General features: G+C 41.1%; 1 protein-coding gene across 1 annotated transcript in view; it reads right to left on the reverse strand.

Annotated features, from left to right (window-relative positions):
- megf6b (multiple EGF-like-domains 6b) overlaps positions 1-26,295 on the reverse strand; it is a 94,950-nt gene that overhangs the window by 22,698 nt on the left and 45,957 nt on the right. The window contains exons 5-17 of the mRNA XM_050037256.1: positions 24,870-24,992; positions 13,797-13,919; positions 9,208-9,333; positions 8,363-8,485; positions 6,252-6,374; positions 6,001-6,138; positions 5,039-5,161; positions 4,675-4,797; positions 2,608-2,778; positions 1,284-1,415; positions 1,031-1,159; positions 778-906; positions 105-239 (exon numbers count right to left, since the gene is read on the reverse strand). Coding sequence (XP_049893213.1) covers positions 105-239; positions 778-906; positions 1,031-1,159; positions 1,284-1,415; positions 2,608-2,778; positions 4,675-4,797; positions 5,039-5,161; positions 6,001-6,138; positions 6,252-6,374; positions 8,363-8,485; positions 9,208-9,333; positions 13,797-13,919; positions 24,870-24,992 — 1,698 coding nt within the window. The remainder of the gene's footprint in view (positions 1-104; positions 240-777; positions 907-1,030; positions 1,160-1,283; positions 1,416-2,607; positions 2,779-4,674; positions 4,798-5,038; positions 5,162-6,000; positions 6,139-6,251; positions 6,375-8,362; positions 8,486-9,207; positions 9,334-13,796; positions 13,920-24,869; positions 24,993-26,295) is intronic.

The following is a 26,295-nucleotide window of genomic DNA, read 5'->3' on the forward strand; positions in this document are numbered from 1 at the left end:
ATAAAATTTCCTGTGATCCACACTGTAACTGTACAGTAGTAATTTAAAGGAGTAAATGTGAGTAATGTCAGTTGATGAGCAAAGTATTGTGACAGCGTGCTCACCTTCCTTGCAGGTGTTGCCCTGGTAACCAGATTTACAGGCACAGGTGCCATGACGACGGTGACACTCCAGGGTGTTCTGCTGGACACACTGACACTCCTCAGAGCAGCCGGGACCGAAGGTCCACTTAGGACAAGCTGAGGGAGACACAGAAGATTTAGGAGGGATGATTTAAAAGAAGATGAGGCACAGAAACAAATATTGGAGATTAAAGTTAAAGCCACAATATGATTATTTACATGCTTTTTTTTTTTATTGCATATGGATACTTTAAATCCTAGTTTAATTCGTAGTGAGCCTGTCAGATGATGCTTTTATCTGGGGTTCCTGACATATGAGTTCAAAGGTGAGAGTCTAGTAATGTTAGGTCTACAATTATTTTCATTTGTTGAATATTCTGTTGATTAATTGATTAGCTGTTTGGTTATAAAAAGTCAGAAAATGGTGAAAAATGTCAACCAGTGTTTCCCAAAGCTCAAGATGACATTCTCATATGTCTTGTTTTGTCCACAACCCAGAGATATTTAGTTTAGTGTCACAGAGGAGCAAAGAAACCAGAAAATGTTCACATTTTTTTCTCAAAAAATAACTCAAAAAACAGATTAATCGACCATCAAATTAGTTGGCAATTAATTTAATAATTGATGACTTGCAGCTCTAATTAGTGGGACTTACGGAGGTGGCAGAAGCGTCCGTAGAGTCCAGGATCACACAGACAGGCTCCGTAGGTCCGGTGGCAGCGCCCGTTATTGGCACAGTTGCACTTCTTATTGCACTGCTTCCCATAGAAGCCTTTAGGACAGCCTACATACAGGAAAACAACTCACAGTCAGCTTCAGAGAACGACCCCCCATGGTGGGAACAAAATGTTTTCAGTGATGATTAGGGAACAAATACTTCTGTCTGGGACAAACTGGGGACAACTCACCATCCTGGCACAAGTCTCCACTGACCCCAGGCGGACAGCGGCAGCTCCCATTGACCGGATCACAGCTGGCACCATTTTTACACTTACAGGGGAAGGAGCAGTTTTTACCAAAATATCCCTCGGGGCATGCTGCGAGGATGAAAAATAAAAGGGTCTGTCATCGCTTAACTGTCATGACTTATTTGATGAAGTAGTGACAGTACACACATGTGTATCATGTGTTTGTGTCTGTAAACGTTTAGACGATCCTCACTCTGGTTGCAGACAATGCCTGTCCATCCGTCAGGGCAGTCGCAGCCGTTTTTCCACAGATTACATTTTCCTCCATTAGAACAGTCGTCACATGTCAAACTGCAGTCGTTGCCGAAAGTGTCATCCAAACACACTGGAAACAACAGGGTAATGAATGAGGCTCAAGTTCACACAGCTATTTAGCAATAATATCCAACTGATTGATGACAGTTTATAGTGAAGGATGTATTATTTTGTCATCTCTAAACTCTAATCATGACACGTGATGCTCACAAAGTTAGGTGAGGCCAGGACACACGCCACACCCTTTACCACCTGAAAAACACGAGATCTGGGGCTGTATGCAACTCTTTTGCCTTGCTAAGAGACCATACCCACCACTGTATCATAGCCTACTACTAGAAATCCCAAGTTCAGAGCTGATATTTGTTGTTTTTTAAGTATATATTAGGCCTAAAATGTTGTCTATAGGACAGATCCTAAAGCTCTGGGTGGCTCTGCACTAAAATAATCAACTTCTCCTTATTTACCACGGACTGATGTTTATAGAAGAAAGGCAAGATATCTAATGGCTGTGATTAGTTGTTCCTCATCACAAGAAATTAATTAATTCATTCATTTTCTGTAACCACTTCTCCTGTTGGGGGTCCCGGGGGGTGCAGGAGCCTATCGGCAAACGGCCCCTAACTGCCTCAGGCTTTTTTAGGACCAATGATTTCCTCATTGGGTGCCAGAGATTATGAATATGCCAATGTTGGCAGAGACTATGACAAGTTTCAGTGAAGTTTGGACAAGTGTTTTTAGCTATGCACACATCAAATGTAGGCTCAAGACTATTGGAAATCAGCAATGTTAAAAAAAAGTAGCGTCCACACACTGACTCCAAACCACCAACATATTTGGATGCACATTTCGATCCCAGTTGAATATTTGTCAGGTCACAAAATATAATCTATCTAAATTTGTTTCGCAGGTGTTACTTCTGTCAACTTTCAGTTAAGTAACATTTACTGTAAAATGTCCTGCTGCTGTCATAAGAGTCTGAGTTTGGGCGACATAAAACAGAGCCTCTGACTTCCTGTTACAGGCTGCCAGGACATATAAGCCTCAGCATTCCTGCCAAAAACGCTGTGGTGTTACAGTATGTACCGACAGTCTGGGAGCATGAAGCACAGTAATTAACCCTCGCCATGTGGTCTGTTCCTGCCTGCAGTAAATGAGCCTGTCAGACAGCCTCACCTCCCAGAGGTCACACTCAGGTAATCAGATAGAGCTCACTCTTAATGATAATGAGTGCTTAATGGTTTTGGGGGTAAAAAACACACCAAATTTCTCTGCAAGGTTACTCTCGGCCCTCAGCTCCCCCTCGTCGTCTTCGTAGTCGTCATAGCGCTCCAGGGGTTGGTTGTAGTCCGGTATCAAAGTGAGCAGGGGTCGAACGAGAGGCAGCTCGATGGCACCTCCGCTGGACAGGGCCTCAACTGCATCTTCTAATGCTGCGGGGAAAAAGTCAATTACACACACTACAGTAAATACACAGTGTTTGTCATTCAGCTTTATGTCCTGAAATCATTCTCTTTTTCAAAACAATCAAACATTTTGATTAGATAACTTGTTTTTGGAATTTCCTTGTAACATGTGGGTTTGTATGTTAAAGATATAATATGTAACTTTCAAGCATTAAATTGTCTGAAATGACTACACCAATGTTCGTATTTTGTTAAGCTGTGTACTTACATTATCCCAAACATTTGCATGTGTCAGTGTTGCGGTTGTCTGCCAGAAGCCGTCATAACTTGCCACATTTTTATGATACACTTTTTAGATCTTGGTCGTTTTAAACTATATATTTTGATTGGATGAAGGCTTTTAAGACATCAGATGCCTGGATCTTAAGTTATCAGAGAAACAAGCTGAGCAAATGTCAGCAGCAGCTTGGCTAGAACCTCTGCCGTACCAAACAGTGTTAGAAAAAGACTGATTTTAGTGTGAAACTGCTTTATTCAGTGTTTTTACCACTTTAAATCACCAGGTCTGTTTGTTTTGGAGAGGAAGAGACCTCTGTGGAGAATTCAGGTCCTAGTTAAAACCTCCCGAACATCTGGATCTTAAGTTATCAGAGAATCGAGCTGAGCAAACGTCAGCAGCAGCTTGGTTCCCACCCCTGCCATGCCAAACAGTATTGGAAAAACACAGATTTTTACTATAAAACTGCTTTATTCAGGGTTTTTACTGGTTTAAATCACCAGGTCTGTTTGTTTTGGAGAGGAAGGGACCTCTGCAGATAATTCGGCTCCTGGTTAAAACCTCCCGAACGTCTGGATCTTGAGTTATCAGAAAAAAAAGTGAGCACATGTTAGCAGGACCTTCACTAGCAGCCCCTCTGTGACGAGCCAAAGAGCATCAACTGATTTATTCAGTGTTTTAACCAGTTTAAGTCAGCGGGTCTGTTTGTTTTGGAGCGGAAGAGACCTCTGTAGATAATTTTGTTCCTAGTAACAATCGACTAAACAATGAAGAATCCTAATCAGGAGAAACTGACTGCAATGATGGCATCGCTCCGTCTTTAGTAATTGTTTTGACTGAGGGACCCCGAGTGGCAGAAAATCACATATTATACCTTTCAGCAAGTACAAAATAAGACACTGAAAAACAAGAGGGAAATAGCCACATTTCTTAATCTTGACTTGGCTTCAGTAGGTTCACTAATAACATCATAAAGCTACTGCTGCTGCAAGAATATCTGTTTTTAAAGTGCCAATCACACCCTGTTGGCAGGTCCTCTCCCAGACTTCAACTAAGAAAAGACAGGCATTTAATTCTGTTTGTCTATGACGCACATTAGAGACATTTTCTCCACCAAAGGTTGTTCAAAGTTTATTTTCCAGTGCCTCATACCCAGCTGTAATTAAACAGGCTTTTAGTGGTATAATCGTTTTTTCACTTAAAACATTTTGACATGTCACAGTTGAAAAAGCACAGGCGTTAATAATGAAATGAATGATGGCTGAATTTCTGGTAGCTGCTTGAATTTCAGAGTCCTTGTATTGTGACTCTGTCACACTAACACAAGGCCTATTATTCAAAAACTTCTACTATGACTGGATGGCAGTATTACTGTACCTGCTGCCTATCTTGACTTTTCCAGTTGTTACATCAAACTGTGGGTCAGTGTTGAACGGCTTGATCATATGATACAATTTAAATCTTTATGTTTTAACACTTAGACGACTGTAATATCGACTCCAGGTCTAAAAAAGTCCTATCTTCCATGAAACCTGCTCTTTAACACTCACAATCTGGACTGGACGACTCTGTGCACAGGATGTTTTTCATTGGCATGTTTGTGGTGTGACTCGCACTTGGCCACTCTCTTTAATGTTGATACTCACGGATGCAGGATTGCCGGTCTTCATCCAGACGGAAACCCCGGCGGCAGAAGCACTGAAAGGAGCCCGCGCTGTTCTGGCATGTGTGATCACAGCCGCCATTAGCAGCCAGACACTCGTCTACATCTAAACAACACAGACGCAACACAGACTCAAACACTTTTGCTGCATCAGGAGAAGCAGGGAGAAGCCAAAGCAATTTAACGGAGCAACTCTCACTTCACATGTTAAACTCCAACAAAGAAAACACTGTTTGTGTTGACGTCTTCTGAGTCAAATTGGAACTCTCCCAAATTCAACAGAAGTAAATATTCAGTCTCATAAAAGTGTGAGTGCCATCCACGTTTGGACTGGGGGTTAAACACACCGTCACAGCTGCATCCGTCTGAGTTGAGTCTGTATCCTGCCGAGCAGTAACACTCATAACCCCCGGGGTAGTTGGTGCAATCCTGCTCACAGCAAGAGCGCTGCTCTCCACACTCGTCCACATCTGCCAAACACAACAAGCAGAGAGACTGAAATTATGAACTCACTGTAGTGATACGCTTCCCTGCTCTCTGACACAAACTTTTTACGAGAGCATGTAAATTGTACAGTTTTAACAGCCAATTAAGGTCAAAGTAAAAAATAACAGCACTCAACTTTAACTTCCTCATTAACAAATCCAAAGTGTGGGATCATTTTGAGAAGGTGAAGGACGAACCCAAGGTGATATGTAAACTCATCTTCATTGGTCGACTACAAACATGACGTATCATCTGAAACATGGAAGTAGCTACATGCCCATTAGCCACTTAGCACAATTATTACTGCTTTGCCGACAGCGTCATTAACAGGCGGCTCGCTCAGTGTGTGACGTGCACTTGTAGATAAAATATAGGCCTATATTAATGAAGGTTCATTAGTACGGTTTTGTATTTCTCTGTAATGTAGCACAGTGTTGACAATGTTACTGATACTATTCTTTCTCACACCTTGAGCTCAAACCATTGTGTTGCCCTGCACGAAATATATGATCTAATAATTGAATTAATATCAGAAACATGCGGGCAACTAGTCGACTAATGGTCCTAAGTGAAGACTATTGGTCGATTGGGAAAACTCTTAGTCGGGGACAGCCCTAGCTATCAGAACCGTACTCTAATCAAAACTAGTCATAAACATCACTTCACTAATCCACTGACACATAAAACACTAATGGTTCAATAAAAATTCAGAAAGAGGTTTCTGGAAAGTTACTGTGACTGAGTGCTGATGTAATGTGCGAGAATATCTTATAATGGTTAAAAGCATATATTTAAGTCAATGCAATACATTACAGCTTCTTACCAACACAAGTTCTGAGGTCGTCGTCTAGTCTGTAACCATGGTTACAGGAGCAAACAGGCCCGCCGGTTGAATGTTGGCAGTGGTGCGAACAGCCTCCGTTGTTGTTCTCGCAGCTGTTCACGATCTCCATCTCGATTTCTTTTACAAGTTCACAGTGAGATAATGTGTTATTTGAAGGACTAAAATATATTGTACCAACTAAATGTTAGGGTTTATGTGCGTGTAATGATATTAAGAGGGTTCAAACTGACTGTAGCACTGTTTTCCATCAGATCCCAGCTCATAGGCAGTGCTGCACACACAGGCGAAAGAGCCCAGCGTGTTGTGGCAGCCGTGAGCACAGTTGGACTCTTCTGTCTGACACTCATCGATATCTGTAACAAAAATATGTACAGAAAAAAATGTATGAATACATCTGGTCTGCACAGGTTCATTTACATTTTCTCACAAATTAAATCCATGTTTGCACTTGAACACCATCTTTTACACAGTTTAAACTCAGCGTTGGCAGATACACACGATGGAAATTCCACATCTTCTTTCAACTTCTGAGTTTGCACTTCTTTTTCTTAAAAGCTGTCCTTGTTTTAATAATGGAGGCCATTCAGGCACTGTTCTGGAGCTTTCAACTGTATCACACAATCTTTGTCAGCAGAGAGGAGTTTGCCCAGTTTACATGGAAATGCAGGGGTATGGAAATTTCCATATCTCTGCTGTTTCCAATCTTCAAATTTGACTTTTGATCCAATGTGGACGAGGAATATTTTAAGTGCTCAGAAAAATTCAATTTGAACATCTACTGAAATAACTCCATGGCAACTGAGTTAACTGCATCTGCTGAGGAAGATAAGTGTGTGATATGATCAAAACCTCCAGCGCAGCTACGAAATGTGGCAATATTGTTTTGTAAACCATTTTCTTTATGTGCTCCATATATTTTTTTCAGTTAATTAACTCTGATCTGCATTATAACAGGGTTGTGGATACATTTTAAGGACTTTTGAGATAAAAATTGAAAACTAAGCGCCAATAATTCACACAGACGCTCTTGAAGCTTATGTCAAACTGCCAAAAATGTTTCCTTAAGCCAGCCCTTAGTGAGAGAAAACTACAGTGAACTACAGTAAACTTAATTTTAAGCACAGCACTGTATTATTGTGTATTTAAATTAAACACAGTATAGTAGCCTAATTTAATTTGCACAGTAATTTAAAAAGTCAGAAAAATTCAGTTGTTGGTAAAGCTGTTCATTTCATTACTTTATATTCATGTAATAAATATACAAATGTCAATTAGATGGTAATCTGCATGATAAATAAAGAAAGAAAATCGCTTGTAATAACCATCCACTTACAGTGATCAATTTGACACTGAGTGATGCGATCACTAGAGGTCGTTTCCACTTCCAATTTCTTTCAGAAGTGCAAACAACATTTTAGCAATTTATTTATTTATTTTTGACATTACATTAACATCTAAATACACTGCACCATTTTTTAAGAGTCAAACAACCAGCAGAGGCTCAAACAAAATCCAAGCACTATTAAGGACATTTTTTTTTAAATCTAAGCACCTTCACATACTTGATTTTGTCTTTTTTGATTCAAGCACTTTCAGTACTTTCCGGACCCGTAGCAACCATGTTCCCTCCAGAATGTCATAGGCTGTTCTTTGCATTGTTGCGGCTTTAAATGTCTGATTTCATGACAGATATTCTAAAAAATTGCGATGCAAGTTGCATGTTTGTATATGTTTTTGCACTGAAATACAAGGGGAAGTGAAAATTGCAGAAGTAGCTGTGGTGCTGACACAAATTCGAAGCTCATTATTGTGAGCACTCAGTGTTTCCCACAAAATTACAACCTATATGTGATGGTAGAGGGGATGCAGCAACAGCTGATTATTACATGGCATAACATGATCCCATCCCTACTTGTCATATTTTGATGTTTCTGCCACAGTGCTGCAGCCACTGGTAACATCCAACACCAAACTATTAATCTCACACCGACACCAAAATGGCTCGACTCTTAATTAACAGCTGGATAACACTAGCTGTGTGATGCTAACAATTAGCCCTGTTGCTGTGCGTGTGTGTGTGTGTGACTCTGTCCCAGGCACAGATCTGAGAGACAGAGAGTGCAGAGTAAGGAGGGGCTGAGTGAATCAATATGCTGTGTGCAGCTCTACGGTGAAATGAGACTTAACCTGTTTCATATAGTCAAATCTGCAGTGAAGGTGTGATGACAGGAGAAAATTGCAAGGCTGCACAGAATCCACGGGCATTGACTCAGCTTGCTTTAATCTTTGCGATTGCAACATCCTGGAGGGACAGGTGAATAATCATTATAATGTTAATTACCTTCACATGTTTTTCCATCTTCGGCCAGGAGGTAACCAGCTTTGCATTCACAGTGAGCTCTCCCACCATCAGCCAGACAATCGTGCATGCAGCCTCCATTCTGTTCGGCACAGGGATTCTGCACTGCAACACACACAAAAAAAACACAGTCATAAACACAAAGCCACTGGTGTCAGTCACGTGGCGAACACTTCTGGCGCAGCGTTGGAGAAAACTGTAAAAACTGACATCTTAATGCACAGCAGGTGGAGAGTTTTAAATCCCTGCTGCCACCCTGCTCCTCCACCTCATCTCTTTATTGTTCACTCTGCATAGCTGTGTGTGTGTTTGACTTGTGTAAGCCTGTCCAGCATCTGGGATGAGAACCTTGAGCACTGCAAAAATTAGAGGAAGCCATTCTCAGCCAACAATTACAAAGTAAAAGCATCTGAGAGAGACAGTAATTTAAAATACATATATGTATAATTTCCCACCTCGAGAGAACAGCGCTCCGCTGCACGGCCTCAGAGATCTCAGAGATTAAAAGAAGCGAGAACATCAAAATACTAATTTAAGAAAAAAACAATGAAGGAGACTGCCGTGATTCACTCCAATTTTATGTCTCATCCCATGGATGACAGTTAATCCTGCTCCAGCACAGACATCCTGTCAGATAATTATAACTGGCAGCAGATGCGGAAAATGTGTTTTTAGTGTTGTGATCAAATCTTCAGATCACACCTTCATAATCTTCCAAAGCGCTCTGTTTTATTGGCACTCTTTCCTTAGTCACCGCTGCATTTATGATTTCTTCTTTATGTCTGGTGCCATGTGGTAATGTGTGTTCAGTGTTGCCTTACACTCACGTTTACAGTGCTTGCCATCCTCTGCCAGTATGTAATTTGGCTTGCAGCGACAGCGGAAATGAGCTGCAGACTGCTGCACACAGTAGTGCTCACATCCTCCGTTGCTGATGGCGCATGAATGAACAGCTGAAAAGGCCAAAAAGGGAAAAATTAAGAGACACGAGAAAAGGTCAGAGAAGCTTAAATGACAAGACAGAAAGAGAGGCAGTCATGGGGAATAAGAAAACATGTCATCTTTACAGGACAAATCAATGCACATAAACCCAAACTTCAGTTTCATCTTAGTCTTTCTGAATGTTGATTTGACTGCAGTGTCACATTTACAGGAATATTTCTCAGAGAGGTCACGACCGCTGCACTGACATTCCTATACTCTGCGATTACCTCAGAGAATTTCTTTGCTCTGAGCCGCAAGAGATCCATCACCACAGCAGAGCCAAAAATCACAGAGAGGTTTGAAAGGCAGGACCTCTGAGGTGGACAATGCTCGTCCGCTGATGAGACTGAGGGCAGAGCCAGCTCAATCATCTCCCCCGTCTGGGTTTCTCTTCTTCATAGTAACCCCGGTAGACGGCCTGGACTCTATCCCTTCGGAGAAATCAACAGGTAGAGGCTAAACAGCCGCGTCTTCTCAAAGCTGGTGTTTTTCATACTCGACGGCTGGAGTCAAGATCCATCCATCACAAGTACATGTCAAACCGCAGAGAGCCTTCCAGCTCAAATATTATTCATCCACATGCTAAGTGTGTGGGATACATCTGACCTCTGCTGGCAGATCAAGAGCTGGATAAGACGAGAAAAGCCGAGATTGAATTGATTTGAGGACATCTGCTCTTCTTTTTCTCACTATGACTGTGTGCTGACTGGTATGTGCTGTCGTCTGTCCAGTATGCCTGTGGTCATCACGTGCGTAGTGTGCGTTATTCACTCGTCATACGGGAAGCAAGATCTCAGTGCTTGATCTGCTTGTGAACGTGCACACATTTTGCAGCTTGCCTCTGCACGATCTGAACACGACTGTCAGCTGACGGATATGCAGCCTCACAGATAAGCTTCACCTGGGAGTCAATCCAGATGTGCACGGTGATTATTAGTGCAATCAGTCATGTCTTCACGCTACAGCTGTCACACCGCGGCCTCTCAGGGACAGTGGGGTCCCAGCTATAGTGTCTGTTCTATAAGACAATGAAACAACTGTGCTTTATGAAGCCAAGAAACACAGAATCATTTCCACTCTAAATGTCAGGACACTCTGTATACATTCCTGCAGACTGCAGAGACTGGTGCCAGGTTTATACTCTTTACTCCATCAGCTATTTCTGAAAAACCTAAATCTAATGTATCTGGCATGACAGAAACAACATACAGGTACTGTGTGAACACAGCAGAGGAAAAGGATAAGGACAGGATAACATGCAGAATCAAAGAACAAAGCCTATGTGAGTGTTAAAATAACATATGAGCAGAATTTAATGGAGGGAAAGGCTGTCATTATAACTGAACAGAGGTATGGAAACCACGGTCAGTGGTTGTAAGTATTTACACGATGTACTTATATCATATATTATTCATAAATAATGATTAAGCAGTGGAAGAGATCAGAGCATTGTGAAACAAGTTCAAACTATTTACCCCAGGGCAGTTTCTTAACCCTCAGAACATGGGGCAGAGAAAAATTCAGATATCTAATGCATTTGATAACAGACTGAAAATGAACAGTGAACACATAGAGCTTTACTGTAAGTATAGATACTGGAGTACTAAACTTGAGCTGAAACAATTAGGCAGTTAATCACTAAGTAGCGTAAATATGTTGTGCCTTTCTTAAGGGTGACAGTGGAAAGATGGAACAGGAATAGAGAGATGGCAGCGACCCGATCAGCAACCATTTTAATAATTACTTAATTGTGTAAGAAACCTTTCAAGCAAAAGTGCCAAAGATTCAAGGAGGAGCCCCTCTACTGCAGGTGTTGAGTTTCCAGCTGCCTGGAAAAAAGAAGCACCACGTGTTTTTTCACCATGGTGTGATGATGACACAGCAAAACTCAAAACAAGAGGCAGCTTCCAGCGGCAAATCCAGGCCACATCTGGCCACACTTTTATACTTGAATAGATATTCACACATCCAACTATCTAAGATGCAGGTACTAAGAAGATCCCCTGGTCCAGAGGGACTGAACACTGAGATCTCTGCTTTTAAAAACTTCTCTTCTAACTTCCACAAACATTTAAGTTAGCTAACTTCATTTTCACCTGCAAATACTGCAGGTGAAAATGAAGTTAGTTAGCTAACTTTCGTTATGTTAATTTTGTATGTGTAATGTTAATCTTTGATGTTAGTGAGAGGAAGAGATGGAGAAAGGGTGGGAGACTGTTCGTATCTCATTTGTAGAGGCCAACTTTATTTGTTTGATTTTCCGACCTGCTCACCAAAACAAGCGCTGCTTCTTTATTACTTTGAACTGGTCCGCACACTCCACAAAATAAATAAATAAATAAATAATGGAAAGTAACTTCTACTTTAGAGTGATTTATTGACCAAGTACTTTTTTAAATGACCTGATAATTTTAACTGTTACTTGAGTTGTTTTTATATAGGACCAGGGGCGTAAATATAGACAGTGCATGCTGTGCGCTTGCACTGGGGCCCGTGAGGTGAGGGGGGCCCATGAAGACAGTAGGCTCTCCAACATTGTGTTGGGTGGATAATGGGCCCTAATGAGTGATTGCCACCTTGGAAATACGCCTGCGTTCAAAGAGCTCTCATTAAATTAAAAACATAGCCATTTGCTACCTATGCCCATCATGTTTTCTTTTTTTAATTTTTGTAAAATAGTCAATAGCACCTACGACAAAATGATATGCTTATTCCAAATAAACTAAAGTAAAACATTAAAATTGTTAAATTAAAGGCGCTGTATGTAAGAATGCGGCCAAAACGGTTACTGCACTCAAATTCAAGATACTGCCGCAAGTCGTGTCCGCCCCCCCCTCCCCTACAGATTCGAGGTTGCTGGACAGCGGCACGCTGGAGACTGATTTGTTTGCCCATGGGCGGCTGCTGTAGCAGGGCCGCGTCGCCGCGTCCTTGATCTTCGGTTTTCAAGCGGACCGTTCGAGCAAGTCCGGCTTCTCTGCTGCTAACGCTGCTGCCGGGATACAGCGGAGGAGGAGCCGGCTGCTAATGCTATGTACCGGGACACTGCTAATGCTGCTTGCCGTGCTGCTGTAGCTCAGTCGTAACTGTAACTGATGCTGAGACTCTACTGACTGCGTGACTGGTAGACGGCGGTGGGTGGCGCAACAGGCCAAAACACAAATTCAAAACATAAACATGATTTGTGGACCGTAAAATTTTTTTTTAAATGCGAATATTCTGGCTGTACTATTGTTGTCGGTGAGATCAGTATGTTATATGAACATTATTCCTTAGTCTCTGTGACATATTAGGAGGATTTTACGACTATTTGCTTTAGATTTCTTACATATAGCTCCTTTAAATAATTTAATAATAATAATATAATAATAATAATAATAATAATAATAATAATTTCTCATTTTCTTTGGTATTTTTGTGATATACAGACATGCAATAATGATTGTTGGCTAATTTGTATGTTAATGTTATTGAATGTCAAGTCTCTGATAATGTGATGAGATGATATGTGCACGATACACTATCGGGCCTGTCATAATAGCGTGCACTGGGGCCCGTTGTAATACCTTACGCCACTTAATGGGACTTATTGTTGTTTTACTTGAGTGTAGATTTTTAGGGCTCCACCCACCACTGCTCATTTGTGAGAATTTGCTGCTTTACTTTGTCCGTTGTGTTCATAACCTGAACATCTTTTAGTTCTGGATTGTTGGTCAAACAAAATAAACAACTTAATGACAACATCTTGGACTTAAGAAGATTGTGACGGCCACTGTTCACATTTTCTCACATTCTACAGACCAATCAGTAATTGATTGATTCATCAGCAGATTAATCAATCGTGAAAATAGTTGTTAGTAGGAGCCGTGGTACAAATGAGCTCCAGACAGAGAAAAACATCTTTCTACAAGATATCCAGTGAGGGAATTAAAAATCCACGGTCTGTAACTCAGTGTGGTTTTTAGCAGCAAATGTTATTTGAATCAACTCACATTACAATAGGGCTTTATGTCAGAATCAAAAGGGGTCATCTACTGCAACATCATGGATGTGGTTTACATGATTAAGTGCCCATGTCAAAAAGCATATGTGGCTGAACTTCAATGAAATAATGACCAAAAATAATACTCTCAGCAAAGACTTTCAGAAGTCCTTCCTCTGAAACAGTGTTTCATTGTTTATGTGAGTTAAGAACAAGCGGAGCCACATTACACAGGGGAAACTCTGGAGGCCTCCGTACTGTTTCTAATTGGATTAAAGGAAGGACGAAACCTCAAATCAAGCTGCGATTGTAACATTAGTCACAGTATGTTAACGAAGACCAAACAGAGCCAAATTCCCTTTTAGAAATAATATTTCACTGTGGCGACTTCTGACCGTTTTTCCAGCTTGTACAATGTAAGCACCGCCACGAGGCTGTAATGTTCCTTACCGAGGCAGGTGCGGCCGTCCACATGCAAGCGAGAGCCCGGGTGGCATTCACAGTAGTAGGAGCCCCTGGTGTTAATGCATCTGTGCTGGCAGCCTCCATTATGGACCTGGCACTCGTCGATATCTGCAGGGAAGGAGGGAGGAAAAGACAGAAGCAGGCAGAGGGAGAGAGACGGGAGAGAAATGAGTGCAATTTGCCTAAATCCTCTCATTATGAGAAAAAAATTGGTCCCAAGAATAAAGCCCCGACGAGCTGCCAAGCTGAGGGAGGAATTTAACGCAGGTCTCAGGATAAAGATGTACTCCAAGAGGAAAGGAGATGATGGATGAGTAGGGAAAGTATTCTACAAGTGCATGCGGCTCAAACAAACAAATCCCCCATGTGGTAACAACTACTGAACATTTAAACCCAAATTTAAATTCCTTTGCTTCTTGTCAGAGTCCCTTGGGTGCAGCAAACATATGGAAACTTAAATCAGAGGATGCAAAACACACATTCCTCTCAGCCGAGCGTTGAGATTATAAACAAATAAAAGAAGAGGGGTTCTTTGCTGGGAAAGTGATGGTGAGTGAAACATGATTGCCTCGCTGTGTGACCAGATCTCAAATGAAACAAGCATCTCGTATTCTAGGGGTCAAAGTCTAATAAATTGTTTTCTGAGCTCCACAGCAGACCCCCCTGTGAGATCTGAGCTGATTTATGAAGCCCTGCTCTGTTTGGACTTCTGTTAACAGCCCATCTACAGCCATCATCATCATCATCAGAGAAATTAGGACACAGAGTCAAACCTGCCTCACCTTCAGGCCAGTTACAAGTTACCTGTTTGCTTTAATGTTACTAAAATGATCACAGTGGAGTTACTGGAAATGCTGCTGACTATAAAAAAAAGCGATGTGACACATTAAAAAAGTGAGTGTGAATGTGTTTGGCTGCCTTTTACATGTCTGTAAAAACAGCTAACACATCATAAAAGACCATTAGTCAGCGCCAAGTTAAATGTGTGGTTGAGAAATGTGTTGTTCGGTACAGTCCTGACTCCAGGCGGCTATTTTCTTTTCAAGAAACTATTTTAGGAATTCAGAGGAATTACGGTGAAAAAAGAGCTGGATGAATAACATAATTTATTAAGGGAGACTATTACTTTAATGATTGTCTTGATTCATTTTTTGTGTGCGTTGTTTTGTACTGACTCATCACATCTGACCACACAATTTGTCCTCAAGCTCTGTGTGTAAGCATTAAACAGTTAAGTACAAACAAACACCCATAAATAATGTCTCAGCATTCATCACAGTGCAGATCCCCCCCCCCCCCCTCTAAAAGATAAACACACAGTCTGGTACCCGTAGTGGGAAAATAATTTGCAAATAAATACATGTATACAGTCGCCTTTATATCTCGCCTGTCAGTACAGTTTTCTCCCACAGTCCGAAGACACGCCAGTCAGTGGAAAGTTATACTGCCTATAGATGTGAATGATATGTTGTCTGTCTATATATGTCACTGTGTGATAGACAGAGTGAACCCTGCCTCACAGCCAATGTGAGTTGAGACAGCAACCCTGGAAAGAAAAACTGGGTGTAGATAATGGATGGATACACATATACAGGCAGCTCTATCCTCCTGAGACCTCAGCTTCTGTTTGGTACATATTTTTAATGTCTCCAAGCTGTTTGGGATCAATAGGACCTGGTAAGTATAACTTAGCATTGTCTTTGAACAAGAAGTAGTTTTAGAAAAACATGATGTCCTCATATGAGTACGTTGGGTGGATTTTTAATAGTCATGGTGTGTAATAAAGTATAAAACAGCTTATTTCAATGTCTGATTGTTGTTGTGCAAAAACTAAATTACAAATAATGCAACAAAGCTAAAACTCTTGTGATTTGTTCGTTTTGTAACTCCAGATGAATGGTCCTTGTTTCATACTCCAAGCAAGGGGTGTCCTTTTGTCTGCAGAGACAGTCTGTCACACCTAATTGGTCCCAACATCGTCAAACGAAACTACAATAAAGTCCTGATGTCCTAAGACGAGTGTTTCCTAATTAACAGCGTCTCAGCTTGTTACTGTTGCCAAAATTGGTCAAATGTGTTGCCATAACAAACTACCAACATTATTAATCATACATAAACTAATTTCAACCATAAAATGTGATCAAGTTTGGACCTTGTCCACTTTAGTGTCGGGATCGGCAGCAGACTGACTTGGCTGAGATGGCTGCCATCTTGTTTTTACATGGATTAGTCTACTGTGGTCTCACTACCACTGGATGTCCACGAACAAGGACAACAGGTCTAAGTTAAGCAGAATGAAGTGTAAGTTGCAGGAAACCCAAAATGTGATGTTCTCATTAGAGGACGCAGGGTCCCAGGAGGCTATAGCTCGCTGTAATGGTTGGTCCACAAATATTTCCCGACCCTTTGGCAGCCATAGTTTTTGCCCTAGGATGTTAAAATTTGGCATGAAGATCAAGTATGTTTATGTATGTGTTCATAACAACTGGCTAAAAGTGAGGCAATGAGAGTGGCCTGTCACAAAAAGGTGCAAAACTTCACAGAGTGGCAGAAATGTTGTGGGAAGATTTGTCATGCACCAAAGGGTTGCTGATCTGGGAAACTGGCACAAAGGGAAAATATGTGGACGCATGCATGTACAGTATGTGGTCGCAGCTATTTTGAATTTGCACTTGTTTTTAAATTATTTTACTGACAAAATCACCTTTCGAGTTTAAGATTCAACAAGCTTGTTTTAAAAAGTAGCATATTTAAACATCAACAACATTGGCACATATGGTATTTGGCATTTTGTTTGCACCCACCTCGTGAATGTAAGTCCAGTATTCACTCTCTTGTTAACACAGTTTTTGGTCTCTACCAACTCCTGATGGGAATATTGGTTTCTTTAGCAGCCAAATGCTTCACTATGTTCACCAGCTAGTCACTGACTGTATCTGTCTGCCGTTTGGTGGTCAGCAGGTGGTGTACAGTGGGTTTATCCAACCTGTTCAAATTCCAGGGTTGTCAAACACCAACACTTTGTCACACCCCACACAAGGCACCCTACAGCGCCTGTATAAGACTCATCGGGCTTTCAACTAACTCCAGTGTAAACCCATTTGCGGCAATATTCAGCTGATATCGTATAAAGAGTGAGCAAGTCTGTATAGGGAGGAGGTTGAAAAAAATACAGGACTTTCACCCAGGAGAACACGGTTTGTGTCCCGTGAAACCAAAAGTCAACATCATTTTAACCCACATGATATTTCCCTAAACCAATCCAAGTACTTTTGTTAGCTAAACTTAACTGGACGTTATTTTGAAACGACACTGTACGCATATAACGAGCAGAAACTGACACGTCCAAAACTGACGCTACAGGGGTACCTTCAATGTCATATTTTGGAGAGTATGGCCACTGACTATGCTGCTGTGTTTGGCAAGTTGGGAGTGGTGTATTAGAGCTTTTTTTTTTTTTTTTTTTTTTTTGCTGGAAACAGCGGCCTGTTGCTGCTTGAAATAAGATTGATGAAGACAATGAAACTGAACCAACACAGTACAGTTGCCGGCCAGAAAACCAAAACAATGAGCTGAATGATGACAAATATTTCTGTAGAGCGGAGCTCATGAGCACAGAGCTAATTCTCTGTGGGGCCATCAGCACAAGCGACTCCTTTCATCTTATCTTACACACACTCATTTGAACCATTGCTGAAATAAAAATATAGGTTATAGCAGCTTAAAGGTCGTATTTCTTGTGGCCGGTGGGGAAAACTAACATGAATCTCAGAGTCTCTTTAACATGAGGAGTGAATTTAGTCTCCATAGTGCTCGTTTCACGCTCTGTAGGATGGAGGCAGTGTGGCAGTGGGACAATCTGTCCCTGAGCCTCATCGTGCACATTACACACCACCACATCACTGTCTTCATGTTCCCGCGGTACACACAAACAGTATATGACCTCTTATTTACCCATAAATCAGGTCTTTACAAGACCCAAAATGCGTCGGACTGATTTTACAGAACATGATGAAGGAAGCACAGCGTTGTAAATTATACTTTTAATACTTTTAGTGGTTAATATGATTTATAAAAATGATTCTGCTCTTCATAGTAAAAACAAGGACAGGATCAGGATAAGAACAAAAATGTAGTGCATGAGCATAAAGGGACTAAAATCTACTTGCTTAATGGTTCCAGTAAAACCTGCCCAACACAGCTAAATTATAGGAATATCCTCCGGTTGAACCCATCTACTCCCAATAATATCAAACGACATCTTCAAAATATAGTGTTTGGGGCACAAAGGAGCTTCTAAACTTTCCTCTTCTTCGTTTCTCTGCTGCCAAACTCCAGCTCCACTTCGTCCAGGAAAGCTGGCAGGAGCCGTCCTTTCGTTTTTCCATCCATGCTGCATGCCGTCCTTTGGTTTGGTTTTTCATGAAACGGGTCCAGCGCCGTGGAGCTGCTGTTCTTCTGTCTTCTGTAGCGCACAGTCAGTGAAGCCCCTCCAGCCTGGTTTCCACTTCCAGAACATGATCCCCCCTCGAGCTCGGAGCCAAAGCCTCCGCAGCCGCTGGCTTTCACATAAGACACATTAATTCTCTGCCCGCAGCCACCTACAGCACGGTGTCGTCTTCATGGAAAACTATTTTTGGTCTGTTTCTTAAAGGTGATTTGTTTATTGTGTGCAGGAGATAAATTAATTCTGAACAGCCTTGATTTATCTCCAAGACTGACATCTCAGGAAGACAGCAGATCAGAGGGATTATCAGCAATGTGGTAATAATAAATGTAAAACATGTTTCATCTTGTGCATTTATCCCCCGAGCACTACAGTCCTGCCAAACATGAAAAGAAATATTCAGTCATAATAATATTGACATAATCTGCTGAGAGTGTATCTGGTATCTAGCCCTGTTTGTGTTAGCGCTACAAAGCGTCTCTCATGATTCATAGTTCATGTTTTCATGTGCTCTAATCTTTGTTGGTAAAAGCGATCAGAGACAAAGTTATCCGGGCAGTGCCAAACAGCGCGTACAGCAGACATATTATCAGTGGGACTGATAAGCCAGTCTGGCTGAGCCACGGGCAAACACACTGACTACTGTAAATCCCTACTTATGAATTAAAGTCCTACTGTTTATAAAAATCATGTGTGTGACCAAAAATCTTTTTAGTATCCTGTGTGAAATTATCCTGTTCTGAAAAGGTCATATAGTAGCATTTTCTACTTTTTGAAAAGAACAAAATTAATTTATTGTAAAATAAAAATGACAGTGTTCCTCACATCAGTGATAAACAGTTAAATAAATACATTTCACAAACTATTCCTCCTGAGGATAGACGCAGAGTGAAGGCGTTAAAGCACTGCTGTCACAGTATCATCTGCATTTTGACTGTGAAATTATCACTTACCTGCTGCCATGTAGCCAAGGTTGTAGCCATGGTATCCATGGTAACAGTGTGGCCTATAGCAAATCCTTCTATAGTAACTCTGTGGGTAGTTTGCAGCGGATGTCAGACGTGCCATTGCTTCAATTAACACCATAAAGAAAATCCACCATCCTGATGACAAAGCCATGGCCCAGAGTCAAATGTAACACCTCACAGAGAATGTTTTAAATTAGATATATTGAAAAATGTGCTGTAAAAAACAAAACAATCTAAGCATTATTTTGTTACGCGCTTTGGCTATGAAAAATCTGAATGAATGACTGGTTCTGCAAGTGCTGAATCCTGGTCTGGTGTAACATGGTAACTACTCCTCATTCACTCTGCCTCCTGATTTTTCTGTCCCGTCCTCCATCCCCCTCTGCCTCTCACCCTCCCATCTCCTAAAACTAAATGTCCATCGCATTAAAGATCCTCCTCTCCCTGCCCTTTGCCCACACCTCCCTCTCACCCCCTGCCCAAACTCTCTCTCACACTGAAAGGCAGGAGAGTCCTGTGTGAACTACAAATAAATAAGTCTGCATTTTACCCACCAGCAGCGACTGATGTCTTCCCCTCAATGATTTACTATATTTTACTGGGTGGCCACTGTGTTTTTCAAAGAATATATGTCATAAAAATGTGATTTGTGAGTGCACATCAGAAGAATGTGGACAGACTAAAGGATGTGCTGTCTATATTTTTCTTTAAAATTGATACGAAGAAGAAGAAGAAGAAAAAAAAACGCCATTCAAGGAAAGCCAAATGTGATAAGGGCCAGACGTCAGGTTGAGTATTTATAATCCAAACATCTGAGAAAGGAATGAGCCTTGCAGTGAAATCGTCTATTCAGGAGCTGAGCACTGTGCACTCTCATCTGTTGCCAACACATACACACAAACACAGCGGCAGGACCATGACAGCACTTTATAGAGCTTATAAAGAGCAAAGCGTGTTCATGGTCAGCATCACTTCCCCGATTCGTGCACAAATGGTCCTTAAGAGACCTCGGCGGGATACAATGACGGTAAGCTTCACTTCTTATGACCCTTCTTCTTAATAATGCAAACTTAAAGCTTCTGTTACATCCACCTGTACAGTCATTACATCAGGCCACAAGCATCCAACGAGTACTCAGGCTCAGACACACAGGCAGAAACTGATACAGATCACTTTTGTCACACCGCGCGCCAACTTCTTCTTCACATTTCTGCACACGTCGCACATAAAATGCATTTTTGTGGAGACTTCAGAATCATGTGAACAAAGATGCCAGCCAGGTGAGGAGGCAAGCAGCCTGCTCAAGCATGGAAGACAGATGATAGGCTCAGAGCCATAACTGTAAGATACCCTGCCAAAATAAAATCTGAATAAAATACCAGAAAAACCCAGGAGAGAACATAGCAACAGAGAGATGTTTGTATTAAAAAAATCTGGCCTGTTCTCAGAGTTAAAGGTCCAGTGTGTAGGATTTAGGGGGATAGATTGGCAGAAATTATATGTTTTCTTTAGTTCATAATCACCTGAAAATATTGTGTTTTCGCTACCTTACAATGAGCTGTTTATATCTACATAGGGAGTGCGTCCTCTTTTATGGTGATTGCAATGTTAACCGCTATGTTTCCACAGTAACCCAGAACAGAGAAACCAAACTCTGGCTCCAGATAGGCCCATTCACATTTTTGTGTCGACCATTGTTGTTAGCAGCCTCCCCACTTCAGAAAAACACTGATTTGAAACATTAAACTGTTTTATTAAGTGTTTTTAATCAGTTTACATCCACAGCTCGGTTTTGAGGTTTGGGGTTTTTTTGGGGCAGAGGAAGAGTCCTTTGCAGATAATTTGGCTCCCAGTAAAACAAAACCTCTAGAATGTCTGGATCAGACGTTCACTGGCTCAAAGTATATTTAAGAATAGATTTTAAGATTTTATTGATTACTTTTAAGGCTCTTCATGGTCTCTCTCCCACCCTAATCTCTGACCACTTAGTGCTATACACGCCAAAAGCTTTGAGGTCTTTGGGCAGAGGTCTTTTGTCCGTTCCAGAGGCCTGGCTGAAAACTAAAGGGGGCAGAGTGTTTGCTGTCAGGGCCCCGAGGCTCTGGAACAATCTGCCCGAGGAAATCAGGTCGGCTGAGTCAGTGATCTCTTTTAAGTCCCTTCTTAAAACACACTTTTATCGGACAGCCTTTTTCCTGATTCTACTTTAGTTATAAGTTCATTTAAACTATCTTTTATTTCCTTTCTTTAGTTCCTTAGTTTCCTTAACTTTTATACACTTAAGTGTTTTTAACAGTTGTTTTAATAGTTGATGTTTTCATGTCTTGTCTGTTTTAATTACTGACATGTAAAGCACTTTGTAACTTTGTTTTGAAAAGCGCTTTATAAATAAAAAAATATTATTATTATCATTATTATAATGTCAGCACACAGGAAGTTATCAGAGAAAAAGGGTGAGTACACACTAGTATGTGGTGGGTAAGCCACCCGTCTCCAACAGGCCCAAACAGTATCAGAGAAAACACTGATTTGTAACGTGAAACTTCTTTATTCAGTGTTTTAGCCAGTTTTAATCACCTGATCCATTTGTTTTGGAACGGTAGAGACCACTGCGGAAAATTTAGCTCCTGGTGAAAACCTCCTGATGTAAACTAAAGGAATTCTATCTGGGAGAAGTTTCAGCTGGTTGCAAGTGCAATCCTCACCGCTAGACGCCAGCAAATCCCCCTAAATCTTACGCAATGAACCTTCAACAAGGGCATCTAATACCTGCTGATCTTGGAAGACGTTACTCACACACTCCTTGAGCTCACTATTAAGACAGGTGCCAAGCACTGGCAGACCATTACTCCCACCTTCACGCTCGTTTTGGTCTGAGCAGTCAAGTTCATTTGGCATGACGGCTAAAATGTTGACACTGCTGCGCCGCGCTGCACTCAGCACGACACCAGTTACTGTTGGCCTCCTCCACTTTGATCAGTGCCATTTCTATCAGCGCTGCTGATTCAAAATAAATAAATGCATAAATAAAATGGAATTTGACCAGGAGCTTAAATCTAGGGAACTCTCCATAAGGGATTAAACACTAAATTCAGTATTTCGTTTTTTCTCCTTTTTCTGCACTGAACAAAAGACGCATTTGTTCGTTTCTTGTCCGTGCCAGCAGTATTCACATATTAACATCCAACAGCAGATGTCTTTCATCAAAAAAATTATAGCATTTTGCCAAGGACAGGATTCCCCCAAAGTAGTAATGTGATTGTGCACAGTCCAACTCCGCAGAACCATTTATTCTTTACAGCTAAATGAATGGCTCTTGTCTCTCATCTGGACTCATGCGGGCTTTGACTCCGCAGCCCTCCCAGCTTCAGGCCGTCATGCAGAAGGAAAACTGATCACTCTCTGCAGACGCAGCACCACACATGCAGTGCTAATTTAAACATCCACAACATTCATCCAGCTTCTTTTACCTCTGTTAATACTACTGCCAATTACAGACAATTAGGACGTTAATGCTGCGGGTAGCTGTTTTCCTCCAATATACACCAGTGGCTGAAGGCAGAGAGCTATGAAAGCCAGCTGTGACAACGTTCCCATCAACTCTCCTAATAACCGTGACCTGGATCACATCTCTCACTGGTTCCTCCAGCAGACAGCCATACTGCAGAGCGCTCCAGCGTCTCTCCTCTAGGCTTGGCTGCTGCACAGAGGAATCATTATTCTGATTAAACCAACCACTCGCAGAGATTTCCTAATCAGAAACATCAAACTATGATGAAGCAAAACGGGAATCTCATGGGAAAATGTTTGGGAAGAAGCTCAGCTCTGGTGAGCTGTTGGGCCTCTGTATAGACTGGTAGCTGCACTTTCGTCCACAGAGGTTCTCTGTCATGAAACAGCAGAAAGCCACATCACAGTGTCGTCTACAGTGTACAAGTGAAAAAGATCTGCTCCTGTGATTCACTTGAGTTAAAATGATCTGGTTTTAATGTCTGCTGGTTGCAGGATGTACATTCACTGAGCCACGAATAAAAATAAAAACAAAACTCCATAAATATAAACAGACATGCACAAAAGGAACAAAGTATAAAAGACCAAAAACAAATGGTTGCTGAGGGGAGAGAGGACACAAATACTAATTATTGTAGCCTGTAAGATAAGGGGCTCAGCATGTCTAAAATGAAATGGGTCATTTGTTTGTTCAAATCAATATTTCAATACTGTGACCTTTGACCAGATGACCATTTTTGCTTCAGATGATGCTTACAGTAAAGAATTTTAAGTGCGGTAATGTGGATTTGATGATTCAGCATATCAGAAAGTCTCTATCTGAGAACATCATAGCAATTTTTGTGTGTGTGTGTGTGTGTGTGTGTGTGTGTGTGTGTGTGCTTGTTTTGTTTTGTTTTTGTTTTTTGCCTCTTTTCTTATGTTTTTGGGTAAGTATCTTTGTTCTTTCACATTTACTTTGTCTTTTTAAAATAATATTTTTAAATGCATGAATGGAAACCTGACACATTTTTGGAACTTCTCCTGCGCTGTAATCTGAAAATCTGTTAATAAAAATAAATCTTTGCAAAAGAGAACATCAGAGCTGCACAACATGATAACCACACCCCTGATACCTAGTATCATATTACTGATACTGATGAATCTGATTCATAAAACAGATAGTATGATCCTTGATTATGACTGGCGTTGTGCAAAACTCTATAAACACAGCTGTGACCGCATTACAATTTCAGTATCACTGCACCAATCATGTCATGTAGGACACAGAGCTGAAATGAGCAACCGGCAACTGAAGCCTGAATCATTTATCATCCGCCTGGACGAAAATGGTCAGAAATACTCAACGCCATCATTCATTGGATGCACAAAAAACCCACAAAGATGCTGTGAAAGAGACAAGGAGTGCCTACAGGGATTTATAACTGAGTAGCCAGCGAACCCACTGTGTCCTGTCGCTTTGCTGCCCAATCCAAATGCCTTTTATCTCCAGCCAAAGCAGACAAACTACACCAACGATCTGTGGTATGTTAACAATGTAACTTTAGCTAGCTTGCACGATTTCTTTGTTGTGTTGTCTGTTTCTAGGATTATCATTTTTGTAACAGTCTAACATGATTACTCAGCAAGTCATCGAGCTAAACTGTAACAGAAATGATATCGCTGGCAACAGCTCGGGAAAGTGAGCACAATAGTTGCTGATGGCAGATATAAATGTGGTTACAATATAACTGCAACATTATGAGAATTTTTATTTCTTTCTCCTAACGTTGGGTATACTGGAGCCCATCAAGGTGAACTTCTTTGGCTCCATGCAAGCAACCATTCTGCTAAATGTTGTGAAGAACTACATTACTTGGCAGAAGATTGATTACTTGTTATAAATCAATGACTGCGTTTTGTGTTCCTGCATGTTAGTTTTATGAATCACTGCCAGGTACATTTAGCAACCATTTTCTAAAACCAATAAGCCATTGAGGCCGTGATTTACAGTGATTTTAGAACAGCTACGACATGGAACGCCCCTTAGCTGTTCTAAAATCATTATAGCTATATATAAACTACGGCCTCTCATCTCTTACTGCTTAAATACAACCCAGCTCCACGACCAAACAAATACAGCAGAGGACTCACCTTGACAGGTTTTGCCGTCTTCATTTATTTTCTGTCCAGGAGGACACCTGCAGTAAAAACTCCCGATGGTGTTACAGCAGAGAGCCTCACAGCCTCCATTGGTCTCCTCACATTCATTAACATCTGACGGGGAGAAACAAGGACAGAGTTAATCCTGCTGTTATTAAAACCACAACCAAAAGCAGAAATGTGAATGAACAAAGAACAGTAAATAAGCTTAGTGTTTTGGCAAAAACAGCTTTGAGCTTTTTTTGCTGTTGAGCAGATTAAGAAAAAATGTGTCTTTCTTTTTCATGTCATTCTGATTAAGTTTCAAATGTTTTCCGTGAATAAATTTGGATCCAGCTTTTCAAAGTGTGGAAAGTGCTGGAGAGCCTGGAAATTCATGAGAAAGACTGCGGGAAACTGTGTGCGCCGTTTCCACCCTTAAACTTGTCTCCTTAGCTCTCACTTCAAGGAAAATAAAAAAGGAAAATACATAATATATCCAAAACAGAATCAAAATATGCAAGTAGTAAATTGAATGGGACAAAAGAAAATACGCAGCATTTAAACGTTGTCCTCATCGCCTCTAACTTCCTCCAACATGAACCAGAACTGACGTTTGTCAATCATGCAGAACTGACAAAACACTTCCACCAGAAGTCACAGTTTTTCCATCTCATTTCCATCAGCTAAATATCCTGCCAAAGCTGTCGACAGCTCAGTTAGATAAAATCTTTCCCTCCAGTTTCCAAACTACACATAATGACTCGGGTCAGATACGGGTGCTGACAGGTCACCATATACCATAATCTGAGCTGCAGAGCGTCTGCGTAACGGGATGATATTGAAAATGAAAAGGAGTAATGTGTTACCGGTTGTTCACTTTTACACTGCAGTTTTTGGGACGCGGCTCCACATTGCCTGCATTAATGTTAAATTTCCTGCATATGGGGGTTTGTCAGGAGGCATTATGCTCACAGCGTCGACTTGATGACATTGGGCTGTTTCATTTGCCATGCCAGCAGAAAGAATCTTGGACTGAAAACTGAAAGCCATGGAGAAAATTAGGAGGGAGCGTTCACTTGGCACTAATCAGCTTGTAAACTTTCTCCATGTCCATAAAAAAGAGCAGAGTTACTGTACGGAGAGAGAATACGAACGCAAAGAAAAATTGCTTTATAGAACATTTTCCCCCCTCAAGCAGATTTCGGTGGGTTTGCGATGCCAGCGTTTAACCAGCCAATTAAACGATTTCCCTCTCAGTTTACAACATCTGGAAATGTTCACACCAAAAACACTGCTCTCTTTCTATTGCCAAGAGTTTAAAAACTATCATAAACCTAAACGGCATACAACATGTAATGAAAAAACCTTTAACACAATGAGAATACATTTTATGACACTATGAAACACAATCCTTGATCAATGTATTGCGCTCAGA

This window comes from Epinephelus moara, chromosome 24, assembly GCF_006386435.1.
Source record: "Epinephelus moara isolate mb chromosome 24, YSFRI_EMoa_1.0, whole genome shotgun sequence".
Lineage (NCBI taxonomy): Eukaryota > Metazoa > Chordata > Actinopteri > Perciformes > Serranidae > Epinephelus > Epinephelus moara.